Source organism: Elephantulus edwardii, unplaced genomic scaffold (genome assembly GCF_000299155.1).
Source record: "Elephantulus edwardii isolate Elephantulus edwardi_28Jun2011 unplaced genomic scaffold, EleEdw1.0 scaffold00005, whole genome shotgun sequence".
NCBI classification, from domain to species: Eukaryota; Metazoa; Chordata; class Mammalia; order Macroscelidea; family Macroscelididae; genus Elephantulus; species Elephantulus edwardii.
Window position 1 is genome coordinate 23,099,510 of NW_006399755.1, and position 18,051 is coordinate 23,117,560.

Here is an 18,051-nt window from a genome sequence, read left to right on the forward strand (position 1 = left end):
TTCCCGAGTCATTTTCTGGTGACCGAGTGGTAAGGTGTTACACTGCCAACCCAAAGACATGTGGTTCAAATCCCCCAGCACTCCAAAGGGGAAAGATTGAGGTTATTTGCTCCTGTGCTATTTGCTGCCTCTGAAAACCTGCTGAACATCCGTTATAAGATAGTTCTGACACAATGGCTTGTAACAGCAACAACAACAACTAACAAATCATTTTCTAATCCCTTAGGAATAGTCTAGCTTCTAGGTAACCACATCTCACAACTATTGGGCCTTGGAAACAGGTTTGACACTTAGCATGAACTTACTGGCTGGGCTATTCCAAGGCACTTTTAGTGACATAGTCTTTTTCATGCATGACAAGGAAAAGAAAATATCACATAACAACTGCTTTTCCCTGCTAGGCAATGTTGCAAGTACTTTATTGGGAGTGTTCTCACTCATTTTGAGGAGGAGACTGAAGCACAAAGGGGTTAAGCAGCATGCTGAAACACACATGGTTTATGATCGGCAATGACAGCATTCCAGGCTAAGAGTCTGAATCAACATTGCCTGCTCTTTCCACTGTGCTATGTGTTGATAACACCTGCATTAACACTGAGGGCTGTTTTCAGAAAAATGAAGAGATACATTCCAAACTCCTCTATCTTTAAAAAGTCATATAGTCTATGTCCTCTGCATACTTTTCCCAGTCTTATCTCTCAGAATTTCTCCTCGTCTGAGATTTCATTTCAAATCACTAATTGGCTATGTGTTCTTCTTAGGCATCTTGGACTTTGCCTTTATAATAATTTTAAATTGTAATGAAACTAAAAGTCTTGGCCTTGGAATAGTACAAGCAGCTTGTAGGACCTAAAGGTTGGTGGTTTGAACCCATCCAGGAGCACTATAGAGGAAAAACTTGGGAATTTACTTCTATAAAGGTTATAGCAAAGAAAACTCACCCTGTGGAACAGTTCTGGTCAGTAGCACAGGGAATTGATTCAATGGCAATAGAATTGCTTTTAGTTTTGTAGGAGCAAATATTTAATACTTGGCTGTGGCCCAAAGTGTGGGCAGCTAGAATTCACCTTTAGGGTCAGAGTAGCAGAAAGGCCTGGCAATCTACTTCCAAATGATCACAGCCATGGAAAGCCCTTCAGAATACAGTTCTACTCAGACACAAATGAGAGTGCCAAGAGTCAGAATTAACTCAATGGGAATTGCTTGCTGTTTACTTTGTCTTAAGTTACTGTTGAACATAGAAATCCTTAGCTGAAATGTAAACTTTATGTGGAGAGGGAAAACTTTGTCCACTACTATACCTTGACACCCAGGACTTTTGTGTGTGTGTTTAGTTTTTTCCTTTTACTTGTCATTCAACAAATACTCTTTGAATGGATAAGCACCTGAATTAATGAGTACTAGAACTCATATTGTGTTCCGTCCTCATCTGATTCTTCTTTTTTCCTAAAAAATATGCAGCATCATCCTTGCCTTTGCTTACACCATTCTTCGTTCAGGGTGTTCTTCTCTCACAAATCCACACAGCCAAATGTCACTATCTTACAAAGGTGAAGTGTCATCTTCTCCAAAGTATGTTATCTTCTTAACTTAAAATGAACCCTTCTCAAAGCTCCAGGAATGATGCTTTATTTGTAACTATAGGATCATTTATTCATGTGAAAGTTTGGGCAAGTATTATCTATGTTATTAGTCCTCATTCTGACCTCACTAGTATCTGGATTTAAGTCTGATTATTTTCCAAATGCTTCACAGTACCCACAAATCAGCCCAGTGGAGACTCCATGAATATTGGTAGATCACTGAGAAAATGAACCATTGATAACATGAATATTTTAATTGTTCCCCTTTCTTCATACAGAATTGGTTCTATATAGTACATGCTACCCTAAACACAGCATACTCTTTGCTATACCTTTGCATAGGCTTTGCTCAGCGGAACACTTCTAACCTTCTCTTCAAATAGCTAGCTCCTTTACTTGTCCTAGGACTATCTTCAGACATCATGTCCTCAAAAGAGCCTTTCCTCCTATGAGGTATATGTTCTCTAGGCTGAACCACCATAATAGCATTGGTCATACTATATTGCAATTCCATTTTCCTTGTCTGTCATCTGTCTTATATACTTAACCTGGAATCTAGCATGATAATCTTGTATGATGAAGACATTCAATATCTATTCATTGTATTAATAATACACTCTTGATAGTTTTACTTTATAGTCCTTCTCGGTTTCCAAAGAAGGCTTTTGTAAATGAAGACATATAGTAAGAAATCCTTAGAAAATGGAACTCTGTTGGTTGTTAATTAACCAACCCTTCACAACACCCAATTCTCCCTATTATTTGTTGGGAGTTATATAGTTACACATGAATATGATAGTTTTGGAAAGGCAGAGAAATCTTGCCAAATTGGTTTAGCATTTATACTCAAGACCTAGTGGAAAGAAGGGGCTCAATACATTTTAAATGAATGGTTGACTCCTGGAAGCTGTTTTACTGCTTATAGAGAATGTCAGATAGGGAATTTTGATGAATGCCAGAAGAAAATGGTGTTGATCTCCCAGTTTTCAATGACTCATAAAAGAAGTATAAGACGTTTTAAAACAGGATTGCTGGAGATGGCAATATTAATGTTATTGGTAGATGCCATCAAGTTGACCATGACTCATAACAACCCTGTGACAACAAATCTGAACCTTGTCCTATCCTGCAACTTCGTCACAATCACCATCATGCTCAAGCCCATTGTGTCAATCTATCTCTTTGAGGGTTCTCCTCTCTTTGTTGGCCCTTCTGTCTTTCCTAGGATGATGTCTTTTTCCCAAGGATCAGCCCTTCTTGACAACATATCTGAAGGATGTGAGATGTAGTGTTCCTATGTTTGCCTCTAAAGAGCACTCTAGAGTCACTTCCTCCCAGAGATAGCGGTTTGTTCTTTTGTCATTCCATACTATATTCCTTTAATGGCATTTTCTTACATGGTATATTTTTCTCCAACACCACATTTCAAAGGTGGTATTAATAGGAAGGATAATATGTCTGCAGAATGAGTGCTTTCCAGCCTGAATAGCTAGCACAGTGGAGACAGACTGCACCGTGGATAAGACTGAAGCCCTAATCCTGGTTCTGACACCTTCTAACTGTGTAGCCCCGGGCAACTCTCTGAGCCTCTCAGCTTCTTCATCACACGGACAGAATAAGCGGTAACTAACGTTTACTGTGAATTTACAATGTGCCAGGTCCTATGTGAGGAGAATTGTAAATATATTTCCTCATTACTCGGGAAGTTTGGCTGGGTTCTTTCCCTCTCTGGATGCTAAGGATTTTAAGATTCTCTACGAATTTCAACGCACTGCCAAAGCACATAAAGCAATGCGAGATCGTTCCTATACACATTGAAAAAAAAACACCAAAGAAATTAAGTGGTTACTAACTCTTTCCCAAAGTTTGCATAATTTCTGATTAAATCATGCTTTGGAAAAAATGTGAGCACTGAGGAGACTTCCTGATGGTCTCATGTGACATCAGTGATGTGCATGACCAAGGCTAGTAATGGAGGAGGAGAAGTCTTTGTTTCCAGCTCCAATCTCTGGTTGACTGACTGCTGAGTATGGGCTCACTCACTCACACACCTGGTTTCTGCATTAGTCTGTCTGAAGCCAATAAATGCTTTAGGGATGCTTATCTGAATTAAGTCTAAAGGGAAACCAGATTTTCAAAATTAACTCCTCAGACAAAGGAAGTGTAGGTTTTACTTTGAAGTCAACAAGTGCAGGTCCAATCAAGTTTCTCTCAATGGCCCATTTCATGAAGCTACTAGGAAACCACCTGAACAGGAAATCTGAGCTTCTCACCCTTTGGGTGGTAAAGCTCCGGCAGACAATGAGCTGCTTTTATGCAGAGCAAAGAGACAAAAGAGAAAGGAAATCTGGAATTATGAGAAGCGTAGTTCTAAGTGGGAGTTCATTTTCTCATAATCCACACCATGTACATGTTTCATGAAAACCACTCCAAGGCTGTAACGTCAGAATTATTGCTTAAATGTTGCATTCAGCATCCTGAAATCAGTTACAGATCTCAGAAGGCAACTTCTGAGTTCCAAGAATCCTATAGTTTCGTTTTTCAGATGAATGACTGTGTGGGGAGGTGCTTTCTGTCTGCCTCTTTGGCTCCTGGCAGGCCTCCTTATCTTCATTTACTCCTCTGGATTTTCTTTACTTGTTCTGGTATTTACACTCTGCAGAGGGAAGTATTGCATAGTCGCTCAGTTTTCCAATCTGCCCTGACTAAGCTGCTCCATTCGTGGCTGGAATCTTTCATTCAGGTCTCAGGAAAGCCTGGACCAACGCAATCCTGCTTCCTCTGTTGAAGCTCGAAGGGTGGATGCATCCTTCCTCGAATTTTTGTTGGTTAGTGTTCGTTTGAAGGAAGTACTTGAAACAAATAACAGGATCAACTCAGTACAAATATGGATATGAGTGTGCGAAAGAGCATTGTACAAAATTTTACTGCTGGAGAGCTATTCAATTTGGAGAGCATGGTTTATTTCAGGAGCAAGGTAACTTGGAAGGGCAGTGATTTTGAAGGTGATCCTTAATCTGAGTGTGGTAAAAGGGCTCTGGGTTTGCCCTATAGTTGGTATTCATTTTCTTAGAATATATATTTCCTAAAGGCTCATGTGGGTAAAAACCTCTTACAGCTATAGAAGGATCTGATTATTTGGAAAGTAACATCAGTAGATTTAGCTTATTAATCAACAAGGTTAGGCTGAATGCCCTTCATACTATCACTAGAGCAAGAAGACTCTAACCCAACTGGTTCAGTTACTGAACCAGTCACAGAAGACATCCCTTATTCCCTTCTTGCTGGCACTATATAGAGTACTGGTTCTGAGTCACGGTATGCTATGGAAAACCTTTGAAATGTGTCCTTCTAAATCCCCCTCACCATGCCACATCTATCATGCTGCTCTACTATTTCAACCTTTCTTTTTGACTCAGAAAACACCCTTCTAGATAGTGTCTGACTCCAGGCTCTCTGACATTCATCTATTCCCTAATTACTTCCAGTCTTATTCCCACAACCCAGATGATTTAACACATGCAGTGACCTGGACAAGTAATTTCCTTTCCTCTGGAATTTGATTCTCTGTTCACAGTTGTCTACCATAAAGTTAGAACTGACCCATAGCTGATCCCCCAAAGGGTTTTCAGAGGCAGTTAACTGCACAGGAGGAGACTGTCCATCCTTCTTCCATGAGCGGCTGGTGGATTAGAACAACCCACTTTCAGGATTGCAGCACAGCTTCTTGCCATGAGGCCACCAGAACTCCTATCTATTCACAAAGTCGAAATAATTATATCTCTCACTAATATAATTTGAAGCAGGAATGGCAACCACTTCTGAAAAAGCTTGCCTCCGGAAACTCTATGGACTTGGAGAAATGATGAAAGTTATACAAGTGTTCAGGTCTTTCGTTCATAAGGTCACTATGAATCATCTATGACTCGATGACAATTAACAACAACAATATAATTTGTGGTGTTTATACATGAAATAATGAAAATTAAAATATCAGTTTTCTATTGATTCTGGATTTAGTAAGGGATCAGTAACTGTCACTTTTAATAGCTCACATTTCTTGAACACCTATAGTTAGTGCCACTATTGTTTTTAAGTATGGTCAAGTTGCCTATGACTCATAGTGACCCATACTAGGGCCCTAGAAGTAGCAACTCTGAACCTTACCCTACCCTGCACCATTTTCACAATCTTTGTCAAATTCAAATTGATTCTGGTAGTCACCCCATTAATTCATCTCGTTGAAGATGTTCTTCTCTTTTGTTGAACCTCTACCTTTCCCAGTATGAGGTCTGTCTCTAAGGACTGTTTCCTTCTGAAAATAGAACTTCACAAATATCTAGTCATATAATCCTTAGATCAACTCTATAATATAGTCAGGCAACTGAGATGTATAGAAGTTGATTAACTTGCCTATTGGTCCTATAATTTTTAAGTGATAGAAATGGGTCATGGAGCCATTATGTCTGATCCCAGAGCCCATATACTATAAAGAAATAGAGGCAGGAACGGGGAAAGGATTATTCCAGAAAGAAAAATTGGTAATTAACTGAAGTTCTCATCCACCAATTAATTATTTAAATTCACACACATAATGAAGATTTCCAGAGCACAAGCTATATGGGAAAAAAAAGGTTGCTAGTTCTTGGGAATTAAGGAAAAACAAGTAAAATTCTCATCCTAAAGAGATATGTGGTTTAGTTATTTATAAACAGAGCGAGACAAGGCTCAACGTACTCAGAGTCCTCTGAGGCCGCATGAGGGACGGACAAGCAGGGGTGGCGTCAGGGACAGCCTTCTGCTGAAGGTAATGCTGGAGATAAGTAAAAAGTTGCAAGAGGGATTTAGTTAGCTAGAAAGTGGCAAATTGAGATGGCTATTTTAGTAAAAGCCAACACTAAGTTAATAATTGTTGTTATTGTGTGTCTTTGAGTCGAAAATGACTCATAGCAGACCCTCCAGTGAGTTTGCTGAGGCAGTAAATTCATGGAAGGAGATTGCCCATCCTTCTGTGGAACAGCTGGTGGATTTAACCCGGGTGCCTTTGGGACTGCAGCACATTTTCTTCCTACTAGACAACTAGAGCTCCCTGAGTTCAGAATAGGATGGCATATATAATGTGCAAGGAACAACTAAACAAAAATTGTTAGGACAGTCTGTCCTAACAACAGTCTGTCTGTTGACCACAAAATCCTCTTAAGATTTTTAGGATGCAAACCCTAGAGAATTTGTTTCATTACTATAGTATCAGCAGACTTGGTACAATACAGATGCTCAACAGGTAATTACAAAATACATATATGCATGCATCCATGAATAGTATGTATTACATTACTACTTATTGGCTGTGTTAATTGAGAAATGGATAAACAGAAAAGCTAATTATAAATGAATAAATAAATATTACTCCAAATGAAGCCAGGACAAGCCACTGGGAGTCGTTGCTAACCCAAATGTGATAGCACTATGTTGGTTAGAATCCATCAGTGGCTCCATGGGAGAAGGATGGTGAATCTCCTATTCATGTGATTTAGACCCTCCAAAAACCTGCCAGGTGATAAGCTATGAATCAATTCCAATTCAACAGCAATGAGTGAGTGGTGGTGGTGTTGTTATATGTCATTGAGTTGCTTGTGAATAGTTCTGAACTCAGATCTATCTTGAGCTGGTCTCACTATCTCCAACACACCTACTCCATTCATTACCCCAGTTACCTTGTTTGTGCTGTACCTCCACCCTTCTAAGCATGATGTCGTTTTTCAAGGTCTGTTCCCTTCTGGCCAAGTGTCCAAAGTATCTGAGATGGAGCTTCAAAATCCTAGCCTCCAAGGGAGAGACTTGGTTTCACCTTCTCTAAGACAGATCTATTTGTTTTCTTGGCAATCCATGGTATGTTCAATACTCTTCTCCAGCACCACAACACGAAGGTATCAATTCTTCTGTCAACTCTAGTCATGCAAAGCAAGTAATTATGAAGACCATGGACAGAATCAAGTGAACCTTAATCTCTAGACTGACATAGTTGCTCTTTAGCATTTCGGAGAGGTCATTGACAGCAGCTTTACCCAGAGCAATTTGGGTTTTTTTTATTTCTTGACAGCTGGTGCCAAGAGTGGTGATTGTAAATCTGAGTAAGCTGAAATTGTTAACCATCTCAATCTCTTCTCCATCTATCAGGGTGCTGTCTCAGAGAGAAAACCTTCTCCAAAGCTGGTACCAGGAATTTGGAGCTAGAGTCTCCTAAACTCATGAGAGATTGGCACCAATGTGGGAGACTGGCAGCAATGTGAGGCATGAGGCATCGTGGAAGTGACTCAAAGCCTGAGTCATATCAAGATTTGGTTGGGGGGAGGAAGATGGTGGTCAGGCTAGGCAAGGTGACAGGGCAAGGGTATGCTGGTGGAGCAGGGAAGGGACAGGCCCAACACACACTCACCGAAGTGCGGTGCCGACACTGAATCTACTGGTTAGTTCTGTAAGGGGAAGTGTCCTTCATTTGCCCTTTTCAGTAAAATGCCTGTCTGTCAGATATTGTTCTAAAGCTATGCATCCAAATTAAGACAGACTAGGAAGAAGGATTGACCATCCACGTCTACAATAACAGATCTTTCAAAACTCTATGTATGTTGTTGTTGTTGTTATGTGCCATTAAGTCACTTGTGACTCAGTGACCCTATGCACAACAGCTCTAAACCTTGTTCTGTCTTGTGCCAATTGCGCTGTCTATGACACACCCACCCGGATTACCCCAGTCACTGAATCAATCCACCTCATAGAGGGCCTTCCCCCTCCTGTGCTGTCCCTCCACCCTCCCAAGCATGACATCCTTCTCTAAGGACTGATTCCTCCTTGCAACATGCTCAAAGTATGTCAAATGAAGTCTCAGAATCCTTGCCTCCAAGGAGAAGCCTGATTTCACCCTCTCCAGGATGAACCTGTTCGTTTTCTTAGCAGTCCATGAAACATTTAATACTTTTTTCCAGCACCACAGCTCAAAGGAATCAATTCTCCTTCTCTTCTCCCTAGTCATTGTCCAGCTCTCTGATGCATAACAAGTGATAGCAAAGACCATGGCCTGTATCAGGTGCACCTTAGTCTCTGGAATGACACCATTGCTCTTCAGTACTTTGGAGAGGTCCCTAACAGCAGGCTTTCCCACTGCAATGTGACTTTTAATTTCCTGGATGCTGGTGACAAGAGTGTTGACTGTGGAGCCAAGCAAACTAAAGCTGTGAACAATCTCAAGCTCTTCACCATCCATCCTGAGACTGCCAATTGGTTCAGTGGTGAAAATCTTTGTCTTCTTGATATTGAGCCTCAACCCATATTGAAGGCTGCAGTCCTTGACCCTCTGCAGCAAGCGCTTCAGGTCCTTCTCAGTTTCAGCCAGCAAGGTTATGTCATCAACATAATGCAGATTATTGATGACTCTTCTACTAATCCTGATGCCACATTTCTCCTCATAGAGCCCAGCCTCCCAGATAATCTGTTCTGCATATAGGTTGAAAAGTTATGGAGACAGGACACATCCCTGGCACACACCCTTCCCAATTTTGAACCACGAAGTGTTTCCTTGCTCTGTTCTGACTGCTACCTCCTAGTCTAAGTATAGGTTTCTCATTAGCACGATCAAGTGTTTTGGGATTCCCATTCTTCTCAGAGTCAGACACAGTTTGTTGTGATCCACACAGTCAAACGCTTTTACATAATCAATGAAACACAGATAGACATTCCTCTAGTATATTAAAGCAAAATACTTACAGTAGATGAACATACATGGCCCCTGAGGTTGAGCTCTCATGTTGGGGAAACACAATTGAGCAGGAATAGCTGTAAGCAGGCAGTAATGATTGCAAATGTGGAATGTGAAAAGTGTGAATGTAGCAAAATTGGACATTTTAAAGAATGAAATGGGATGCATAAGTATTGACATACCAGGCATTGGCAAAATGAAATGGATTGGCATGGGATATTTTGAGTCAGATCAAACATAAATGAAATTGATTCTTGCTCAATTTAACTTGGTTGGATCATGATTTGTCTTGGATAGCTAGTATCGGAATTAAAACTTCATGTCAGTGGACTAACTGGAGTTCTGAAAGCCTCAAGCAGGAGACAGATTTGGTTATGAGAAACATTGCTCTGCAGGCAGTGTTCAGAGGTGGAGAGCCCAAGGATGGGAAAGACTGTCAGGATGTGCATCGTCACCTCCTAGCAAGGCTCAGTTGTAAATTACAGGACAATGAAAAGAAAAATGAGCTTTTAGAGGGCAGCTTCTCTGCCACCTTTTAAAAACCCGGACCCGCTCAAGCTGAAGCTCCTGGACTGGATCGAAGGCAAGGAGCGGAACAACCGGGCGCTGCTGTCCACACTGCACACGGTCCTGTGGGCTGGAGAGTCCCGCTGGACGCCTGTGGGCATGGCCGATTTGGTGACGCCCAGCCAGGTGAAGAAGCACTACCGGCGGGCGGTGCTGGTCATCCACCCCGACAAGGCCACCGGGCAGCCCTACGAGCAGTACGCCAAGATGATCTTCATGGAGCTCAACGACGCTTGGTCCGAGTTTGAGAACCAGGGTGCCAAAGCCCTCTTCTGAGCCTCGGCCAGCGGGGCCATGGCGGCCGGACACCTCCGTGCACACCAGCGCCTGTGGGCCTGGTGGCCACTGGGCCTCGTGCCAGCCGCCGTCCTCGGAGCTGGGCCCTCGCGGGTGAGAGCCTTCCGGAGCTCAGGCTTCTAATGACGCTTCCTCTCTTTCTTTCGTCCCAAAGGAAAGTGTTGATGTACATTCCTCTGTTCTCACGGTTGGTGATTTCTTTGCGTGTTAGTGACCGGCACCTCGTTGCAGGACGGCCGCTAGGTCAAGGCCACGCTCACTAAGCGTGCGTTTCTTCCCTTTGACCCCAGAGGTGTACATTTGCATCTTGTTTTATGGAATCAGTTTGATGATCACCCTGTACATAATTAAACTATTTTCTGATGACTGAAAAAACCAACCAAACAAACAAAAAAAAAAAACCCACTTTGTGAAAATGTGTCAGGTCTTGCCTGATGATAAAAGCAAACTAGAAGGCTGATTAGTAATTTTGCAAACACTAGGCAGTGTCCTGTTCTATAGAAAACACTGGCCCCAAATGAAGGGGATTTAAGTTTTGACCCCGGTGACTCTCTGATTTATGATATGGTTTTTAGCAAGTAGTTGGATTTCTGGAGGTCTGGGCTGCTTCTTCAAAAAGAAGAGGTAGAGTCAATGCCCTGAAGTTCTCCTCTAATCCATAGTTCAGTATCATTGGTGCCATGACCCTCTGAGCTCTGCAATGATTTTAAAAACAAAACATAACACGCAGAGTAATAAGCTTTATAGTATTAAGTAGTGCTCAAGAAAGAAAGAGAAAGTTACCAGTGGGTCCATTCAGACTCATGGAGAGCTAACGTGTGTCAGAGTATAAGTGTGCTCTTCAACATCTGCTCTTTTGGAACTAGTTTGCCAGGTCTTTTTTCTAGGCTGCGTAGACTCAAATGCTTAGTTCTTCTCAGAACATTAACTATTTGTACCACCCAGAGATGATTAGCTTCACTGTTTGGTACAGTGTTAGAAGAGAACGTTATTGTAGATAATATCAAGTTCAAATTTCCATTTTTAAGATGTGAACAGCAATGTGTCTGGCAATCATGATTGCATTTTTCTAGATCAAGGATTTAGTTGGTGGCAAAACAAAAGATCAAACCTACAATCAGTTTATTCATTAAGTATCATTATCCTGTCTATATATAATATAAAACATGCAGGGAACCTGGAATATAACAGTTTGCTGTCTTCAAGTTTAAGAATGAATCTTTCAATTCATTACTAGCTTATTCAGAAAGATTTTAATGGAATTAATGGCCATTCCTGGTATTTATACTTTCCAAAGTGTCACATATAAGTCAACAACAACAACAACAAAACACCTTTCAACTTTTTTTTTCTTTCAGGTTTGGTGCAGTGGGTTCCAGGATGTCAGAGATTGTGAGCATCCTCAGGAGAGGGCCAGGTTCAGATCTACCTTTCAGAGGTTTGCTATGAGTCATAGTCAAATCAATAGCACGTAAAGACATATCTGCTGGATACTAGTCCCCTCGTGTGCAGCTACCACCCACTAATCAGTGGAGCTTGTGTGTTGTTATGATGTTGGACAGGTTTAAGCGGAGCTTGTCTACTAAGGTGCACAAAGTCAAGGGGGATATTTCTGAAAATGAGCAAGTGCAATGAACATCCTGTGTCTCCCCATGTTCTGGGGATGGTGCAAATTTAGTGCTCTGGCAAGATTTGGTTCCTTTGAGAAGGTCCTCATGAATTGGGGCCACTCAAAATCAGTTAACAACAACAACAACAATGACAACTTGTCATTCAGTGTTGAGGGACAAAGATTTAAAAATCTAGGCTAGGTCATCACTAACCAGTTCTAAATATTGTGTGCCACAAGCTACTCTCGTGTTTTACTATGGGCCTTAACATAGCTTCAGAGAGTAACTGTTAATGTGTTGTTGTTGATGATTGCCATCGAGTCGAGCACAACTCATAGTGACTCTATGAACAAAAGACCAGAAGCCTTTCTATAACTATTGTTTTTTCCTCAAAGTTCATAGATTTTCCAGAGGCATCTTGGTTACAAAGTAGAACTGTTAAGGTAGTATTCAATATTATCAATATCATGGAGTGGTTTTGCCATTAAGGAACAGACTTCATAAAGATCAATAACTAAGCTTCAAAAATTGTCCAGTGCTTACTTGTTGGCTGTCCCATGAAGGTTGGTCAGGATTGTGAAGTTGTTTCTCACACTTCTCAAGCTGGCAAGGACCTGTAGGGGAAATGTTACAAAAGGTTAGAATGAAAAGGAGGTTCAGAGGCCACACTAAAGAGCACACCCAGAGGCAGAATGAGAGCAGACCAGTGCCAGCATGAGACATACCTGGGCAAATGGTGTTACAATCAGGTCATCGCCGTGTCTGATGAAAAGAGGGGGGGGAAAAGACATTCGTAAACATATATGAATTATAAGTGTGACATATAAACTGCCATAGTAAAATGCCATCACCTTTAAGAGACATGTGTTATACATATATAAAAATTTCCACTTGAATATAAAATACTAAAAAAGGAGATATAAGTGGAGATTCCCAGGAACTTAAAGACCAAATCAACACACACACACACACACACACACACACACACACACACACACCCTGACAGGTTCAAGGCTCCTGGATCAAGACTGATTACATCTAAAAGCACTTGCAAGTAAATTTATACCCTGAGGCTATATTCCATCAAAGAGCAGACCCAGTGCTCTGTAATCCAAAGCGATTTGAGGATTTTGGTTGCCAGAGCCAGGAAATTCAGAGGGAGGGCTGTTCACAAGCACACACAGAGTTGGAAAAATGGTATAACAGTCTGGATAAAGGTTAACATTGGATTTCCTGGCTTTTGTTGATTTGAACCACAGCCTTAATGCCATTTAAACACAGAATTCTGTCTGGGAAGCCCATTATTTTTTTTTTGCTTTTAATGTAACTTTTTTCTTAAAGCACGTTAGGAAAGACTTTCGATTGCATAGATTGAGCCTAACATTACTATACTTAATGCCATTAAACTTGTCGCAGAGACTTGGTGAAGCTGTCCTGAATCATTATGTAAATTTGTCCTCAAGAACAGTCAAACACTTATTTTCAGAAGTGGAGTCTTTCTCTCTCTGGTGCATGTTTTCATAAATCGACTCAAGTCTACATTCAGCCAGCTCACCATGAAATTCATGAAAACACATTGGTCTGGAATATAGGCACAGAATCTGGGTAATCTTCAACCTCTCTCTGAATAACATGAACACAGACACTGTGACAAAGAGTCTCCCTCGCTGTCCTTTCTATCCTCTTTGTGTCTGCAATCTCCACAGAAATATGACACCTATTTGCTAGCCATGTGAGTGCAAGTGATGATTATTAAGCTTCTTCCCTATTCCAGGCAGCAAATGAGGTCTAGAGATCGGAACTGAGCAAGACAATATACCCAAAGAAAATACCTGTTCTTAGGGAAGATTTTATGAGTTTGAGGGCTGTTCCATAAGTAAAAAAAATTTGTTTTGGGGGTCCTTAACTACATATGGCACCATCTTTTATACTTTTATCTTTCACTTGAACTTCCCTTTCAAGTTTTTCCAACTAAGTTTTTTGTTTGCTTACTTTGTACGACAGCCACAAACTTATTCATTGTCATCAAAGTCAAGTTGGAAGGGGCTCAAAGTCAAACAGAACTCTCCAGGGAGTTTTCAGAGGCTGTAAATTGCACAAAAGGAGATTTCCCATATTTCTCCTGCAAAGGATCTGGTGGATTAGAAACACCTGCCTTTGGATTGAGAGTACAACAAAAATAATAACCACAGCAAACATCCTTTGAGTGATTACTGTGTATCCCTATGCTAAAAGTGCTTTATCTGCACATTCAAACTCATTGCTACCAGTTGGAACCAGCTCATAGATGACACTTCATTGGATTTCTGGGGCTGTAAATTGCATGGAAAGAAATTGGTTTTCTGTCATGGAGCTGCTGGAAGATTTGAACCATCAGAGGGATTAGGCCTTTTGGTTTGTAGGCCACTGTAGTAGCTCTTGTGATGTGCATAATCTCACTTAATTCTTCTAAAAAGACTAAGAGACAGATACTCTTACTATTCTGATTTTATATAGAGAGTCAAGGTTCAAAGTGACTAAGCACTTGGCATGGGTCCTATAGTTGGTAAGTAGAAGATCTGAGACAGATTGATTGAAAAAAATGAGTACTTTGAATCACTCTGCTTCTGCTTTATGATAGCAACATAGCTGAAAAATTCAAATTATGAAAGTCCACAGGAATGTTAGTGTTGGGTCAGGTCTGACTCAATGGTACACAACAGCATCAATAACTTATAAAAAGGAATGACAGAAACATTTAGGAAAAACAACCAAAACATCACAGACATTACAAATGTAGTATGAGAATTGTGAGGACCATAAATAATTAACAGAAGTGATGATAATTATAGGTAAAAGGAAGGAAGAAAGGTTGTTTGCATGAAAATTATTTGAGAGGAGCTTTGAAGGATGGGTTTTACAAAAGCAAAGCAGCAGATAATACCAGTGAGAGATATGACAAAAATGAAAGCATTAAAGAAAATATGCCTGGATACGCTCACTGAGCCACTCAGACACTAGATGGAGCTAAGCATCTTAACCACATTTACAGTGTACAATGTAGCCTGATGATAAGGGAGCTGTACCACCAACACAAAGGTATATCGTTCGGATCCACTGGCTGCTTGTCTCAAGAAAGATGGGCAATTTCAACCTGTGGATACTCACTGGAGGGTCATTTATGAACTGGTTCTAATTAGAAGGCATATAACAACAATTACAACAGTGCTAGAGACTTTTATAGTGCATAATGTTAGGTTTCTACAGTCATGTTAGGAAGAATCTAGAGAAAGTTGTAGGGTTGTGTTTAGTGAAGTAGAAGGAATGCATCCGTGAAGGGTTTTAGTGAGATGGGAAGGGAAAGAAGCAAAAAGAAAGAAAATTTCTAGGCAATGGAGTGGACTGGAGGGGATGGATACTAGCAGAATAATCAGGAAGGTACGGCAGTCATTTGGTGAAACAGCAAACGGTACAGGAAAAGATGATTTGAAAAGGCCTTTTAAATTGGCATTTAAATGGATAAGGATTCATAAATAATTATTGTTGTTGTTATGTGCCATTGAGTCATCTGCAATTCATAGCGACCCTATGTACATCAGCCCTAACCCCTGCTCTATCCTGAGCCAAAAGGTATCTGGGTAAATCATGAAGTAATGAAGACAAGGAAGGGTTAGGGGAGATGTATTATTTTCCACAGGTTGAGGTTTTAGATACTGGTTGATGTTCAAGAGGAAACATGAGAGCGTCTGAACCATAGAAGTCAGAGTGATAGATGTACCTGCAATAGCAGGAATAGTTAAAAGCAACAGCAGTGCCGGCTGCACGAGATGAGGGTATATATATAGACAGGAAGGCAAAGAAAGAAGCCCTGGAAATACCTCAGTTGAAAGGAATGTAAAGGAGAGATAAAATAAGGAGCGAAGAGAATTGAATGGGATCAAACCCTACCCCTTTCTAGAACTATTTTTTAACAAGAATTTTGAGATGGATGCTTATCTTGCTTATTTGTTCAGATTTCTTACATGACATTTCCATTGTTCAAAGACACCAGAGTGTATTGAAGTCAAGGAAACAGAGTTGCCAATGGCCATCAGACTGATTCCTATTCACAGCCACCACATGTGTACAGAATAAACTGGGCCCATAAGGTTTTCAAAGCTGTGACTTTTTTGAAAGCAGATTCATAGTTCTGTCTTTAAAGTAATTCCGGTTGTGTTTGAACCACAGACCTTTCTGCTAGTAGTTGAATAATGAATTATTTGTGCTACCTGGACGAGCGGAGGGAGGGGCGGGGTTTAAGTAAATCTGTAACTGACGATTTATGGAACCTCAATATCTGACAAAATGAAGTAAAACAGACAAATCTTATACATACATATAGCCCTCAGGCCTGATGCATCATTGAATGAATTGGGGAGCTATTAAAATTGAATAAGCTAATTGTTAAAGGGAGGTAAAAAAATAGACCTGTGAGCATGGCTTTATTTCATGGACTCTGAAAAGGTACACGTTTGAATCCACCAATTGGTCCGCAGGAAAAAGATGGGCAATATCCTTCCGTGTGACTTATGCCTCTGCAAACCTGCTGGAGGGTCAGTGGTCAGTTCCAACTTGATAGTACACAACAACAACTACAGCATTAAAGTCTAGGTTTACAAACCTCCCGATGAAGATCTCGAAAAGGATTTGCACTGAAGAAACTATAATGCAAGGCAGACGATAGCTGCTAGAGAAATTAACAGATAATTTAAAAAAAAAAAACAAACCTCTCAAGATAGAAAACGAAACCAAATAAGCCAGATTAATTTGAAACAATTTTGTATTCGACACAATTTTTTTAATAGAGTTTTTATTTTTTATTGGTTTACTCACTGAGTTCATATACATTGTTTTTCACACCGGATTTTTCCCATTTCCTTTACGCTATGCTTCCTCCACCCATCAAATTGTGGGACCCTATGATTAACTGCCACCCTTTCCTGCGCCCCCCCCCATGCAACCTCACTCCCCAGTTCTTCTCCTTCCCGTGTTGGATCCTCATATATGTTTTATTAGTTATCTTTCTATTTTTACAATAATGGTTTTATACAGTATTTGCCCTTATGGGACTGAGTTCCTTTAGCATAATGCTGTCCAGTGCTTTCCCTGTTAGGTAGCGATTTACACAATCATTGCTCCTGAGTGCTGCACAGTATTTCATCGTGTGAATGTACCATTATTTCTCAATCAATTTGACTATGGCTGGGCATTTGGACCATTTCAATATTCTTGTGATGGTGAATAACACTGCTATGGACACTGGTGTACAAATCTCTGTTTGTGCCCCAGTTCTCACTTTCTTGGGGTATATTCCAAGCAGTGGAATAGTTGAGTCATATGGAATATCTATGTTCAGTTTTTTTAGGAAATGCCAAACTGCCTTCCAGAGTGGTTGTACCATTTTATAATCCCACTAACAGTGTATAAGAGTTGCAATCTTGCCACATCCTCTCCAACATTTATTACTTGCTTTCCTCTTAAATTTGCTACTGCTATTGGGGTGAGATGGTATCTCATCATGATTTTGATTTGTTTCTCTCTTACTGCCAGTGATTTTGAGCATTTTTTCATGTGTCTGTTGGCCATTGTGTCATCAGTCTTTTTCTTGTTGAGGTTCAGTAGGATTCCTTAAACTTTTGAAATGAGACCCTTGTCTGAAATGTCAAATGTTTTTTCCCCCAAACTGTAGGTTTTCTTTTCACTCTGTTGGAAAATATTTTTGATGCACACAGTGATTTTAATCTTTAGAATGTCCGATTCATCAATTTTATTCTCTCCAGACTGTGCATTTCTGGCTGAATTTGGCAGTCTCTTTATCCTATGGACTAGGCTGTCTAACCTTGATCCCAGTTTGTCTCTGATGAACTTTATGGTTTTGAGATTTACGCCCAGGTCTCTGATCCACCTTGAGTTGATTTTTATATATAGTATGAGATGTGGGGTCCTGTTTCAGTATTCTCCAGGTAGAAGATTTTTCCAGTACCATTTGGTAAAGAGGTTGTCATTCCCCATTTAATGTTGTTGTTGTTATGTGCCGTCAAGTCGTTTGCGAGTCATAGCGACCCTATGTACAACAGCCCTAAACCCTGCTCTATCCTGTGCCAGTCTCATTGCCTCTGACACACCCATCCTGAGTACCCCAGTCACTGAATCAATCCACCTCATAGAGGGTCTTCCCCTCCTGTGCTGTCCCTCTACTCTACCCAGCATGATGTCCCTCTCT

At 40.6% G+C, this 18,051-nt stretch overlaps 1 protein-coding gene across 1 annotated transcript in view; it reads right to left on the reverse strand.

The window, feature by feature from the left end:
* Window positions 1-18,051, reverse strand: part of LOC102861781 (cAMP-specific 3',5'-cyclic phosphodiesterase 4B-like) — a 639,297-nt gene that overhangs the window by 192,098 nt on the left and 429,148 nt on the right. The window contains exons 3-4 of the mRNA XM_006879759.1: window positions 12,536-12,572; window positions 12,354-12,424 (exon numbers count right to left, since the gene is read on the reverse strand). Of these exons, the coding sequence (XP_006879821.1) occupies window positions 12,354-12,424; window positions 12,536-12,572 (108 nt within the window). The remainder of the gene's footprint in view (window positions 1-12,353; window positions 12,425-12,535; window positions 12,573-18,051) is intronic.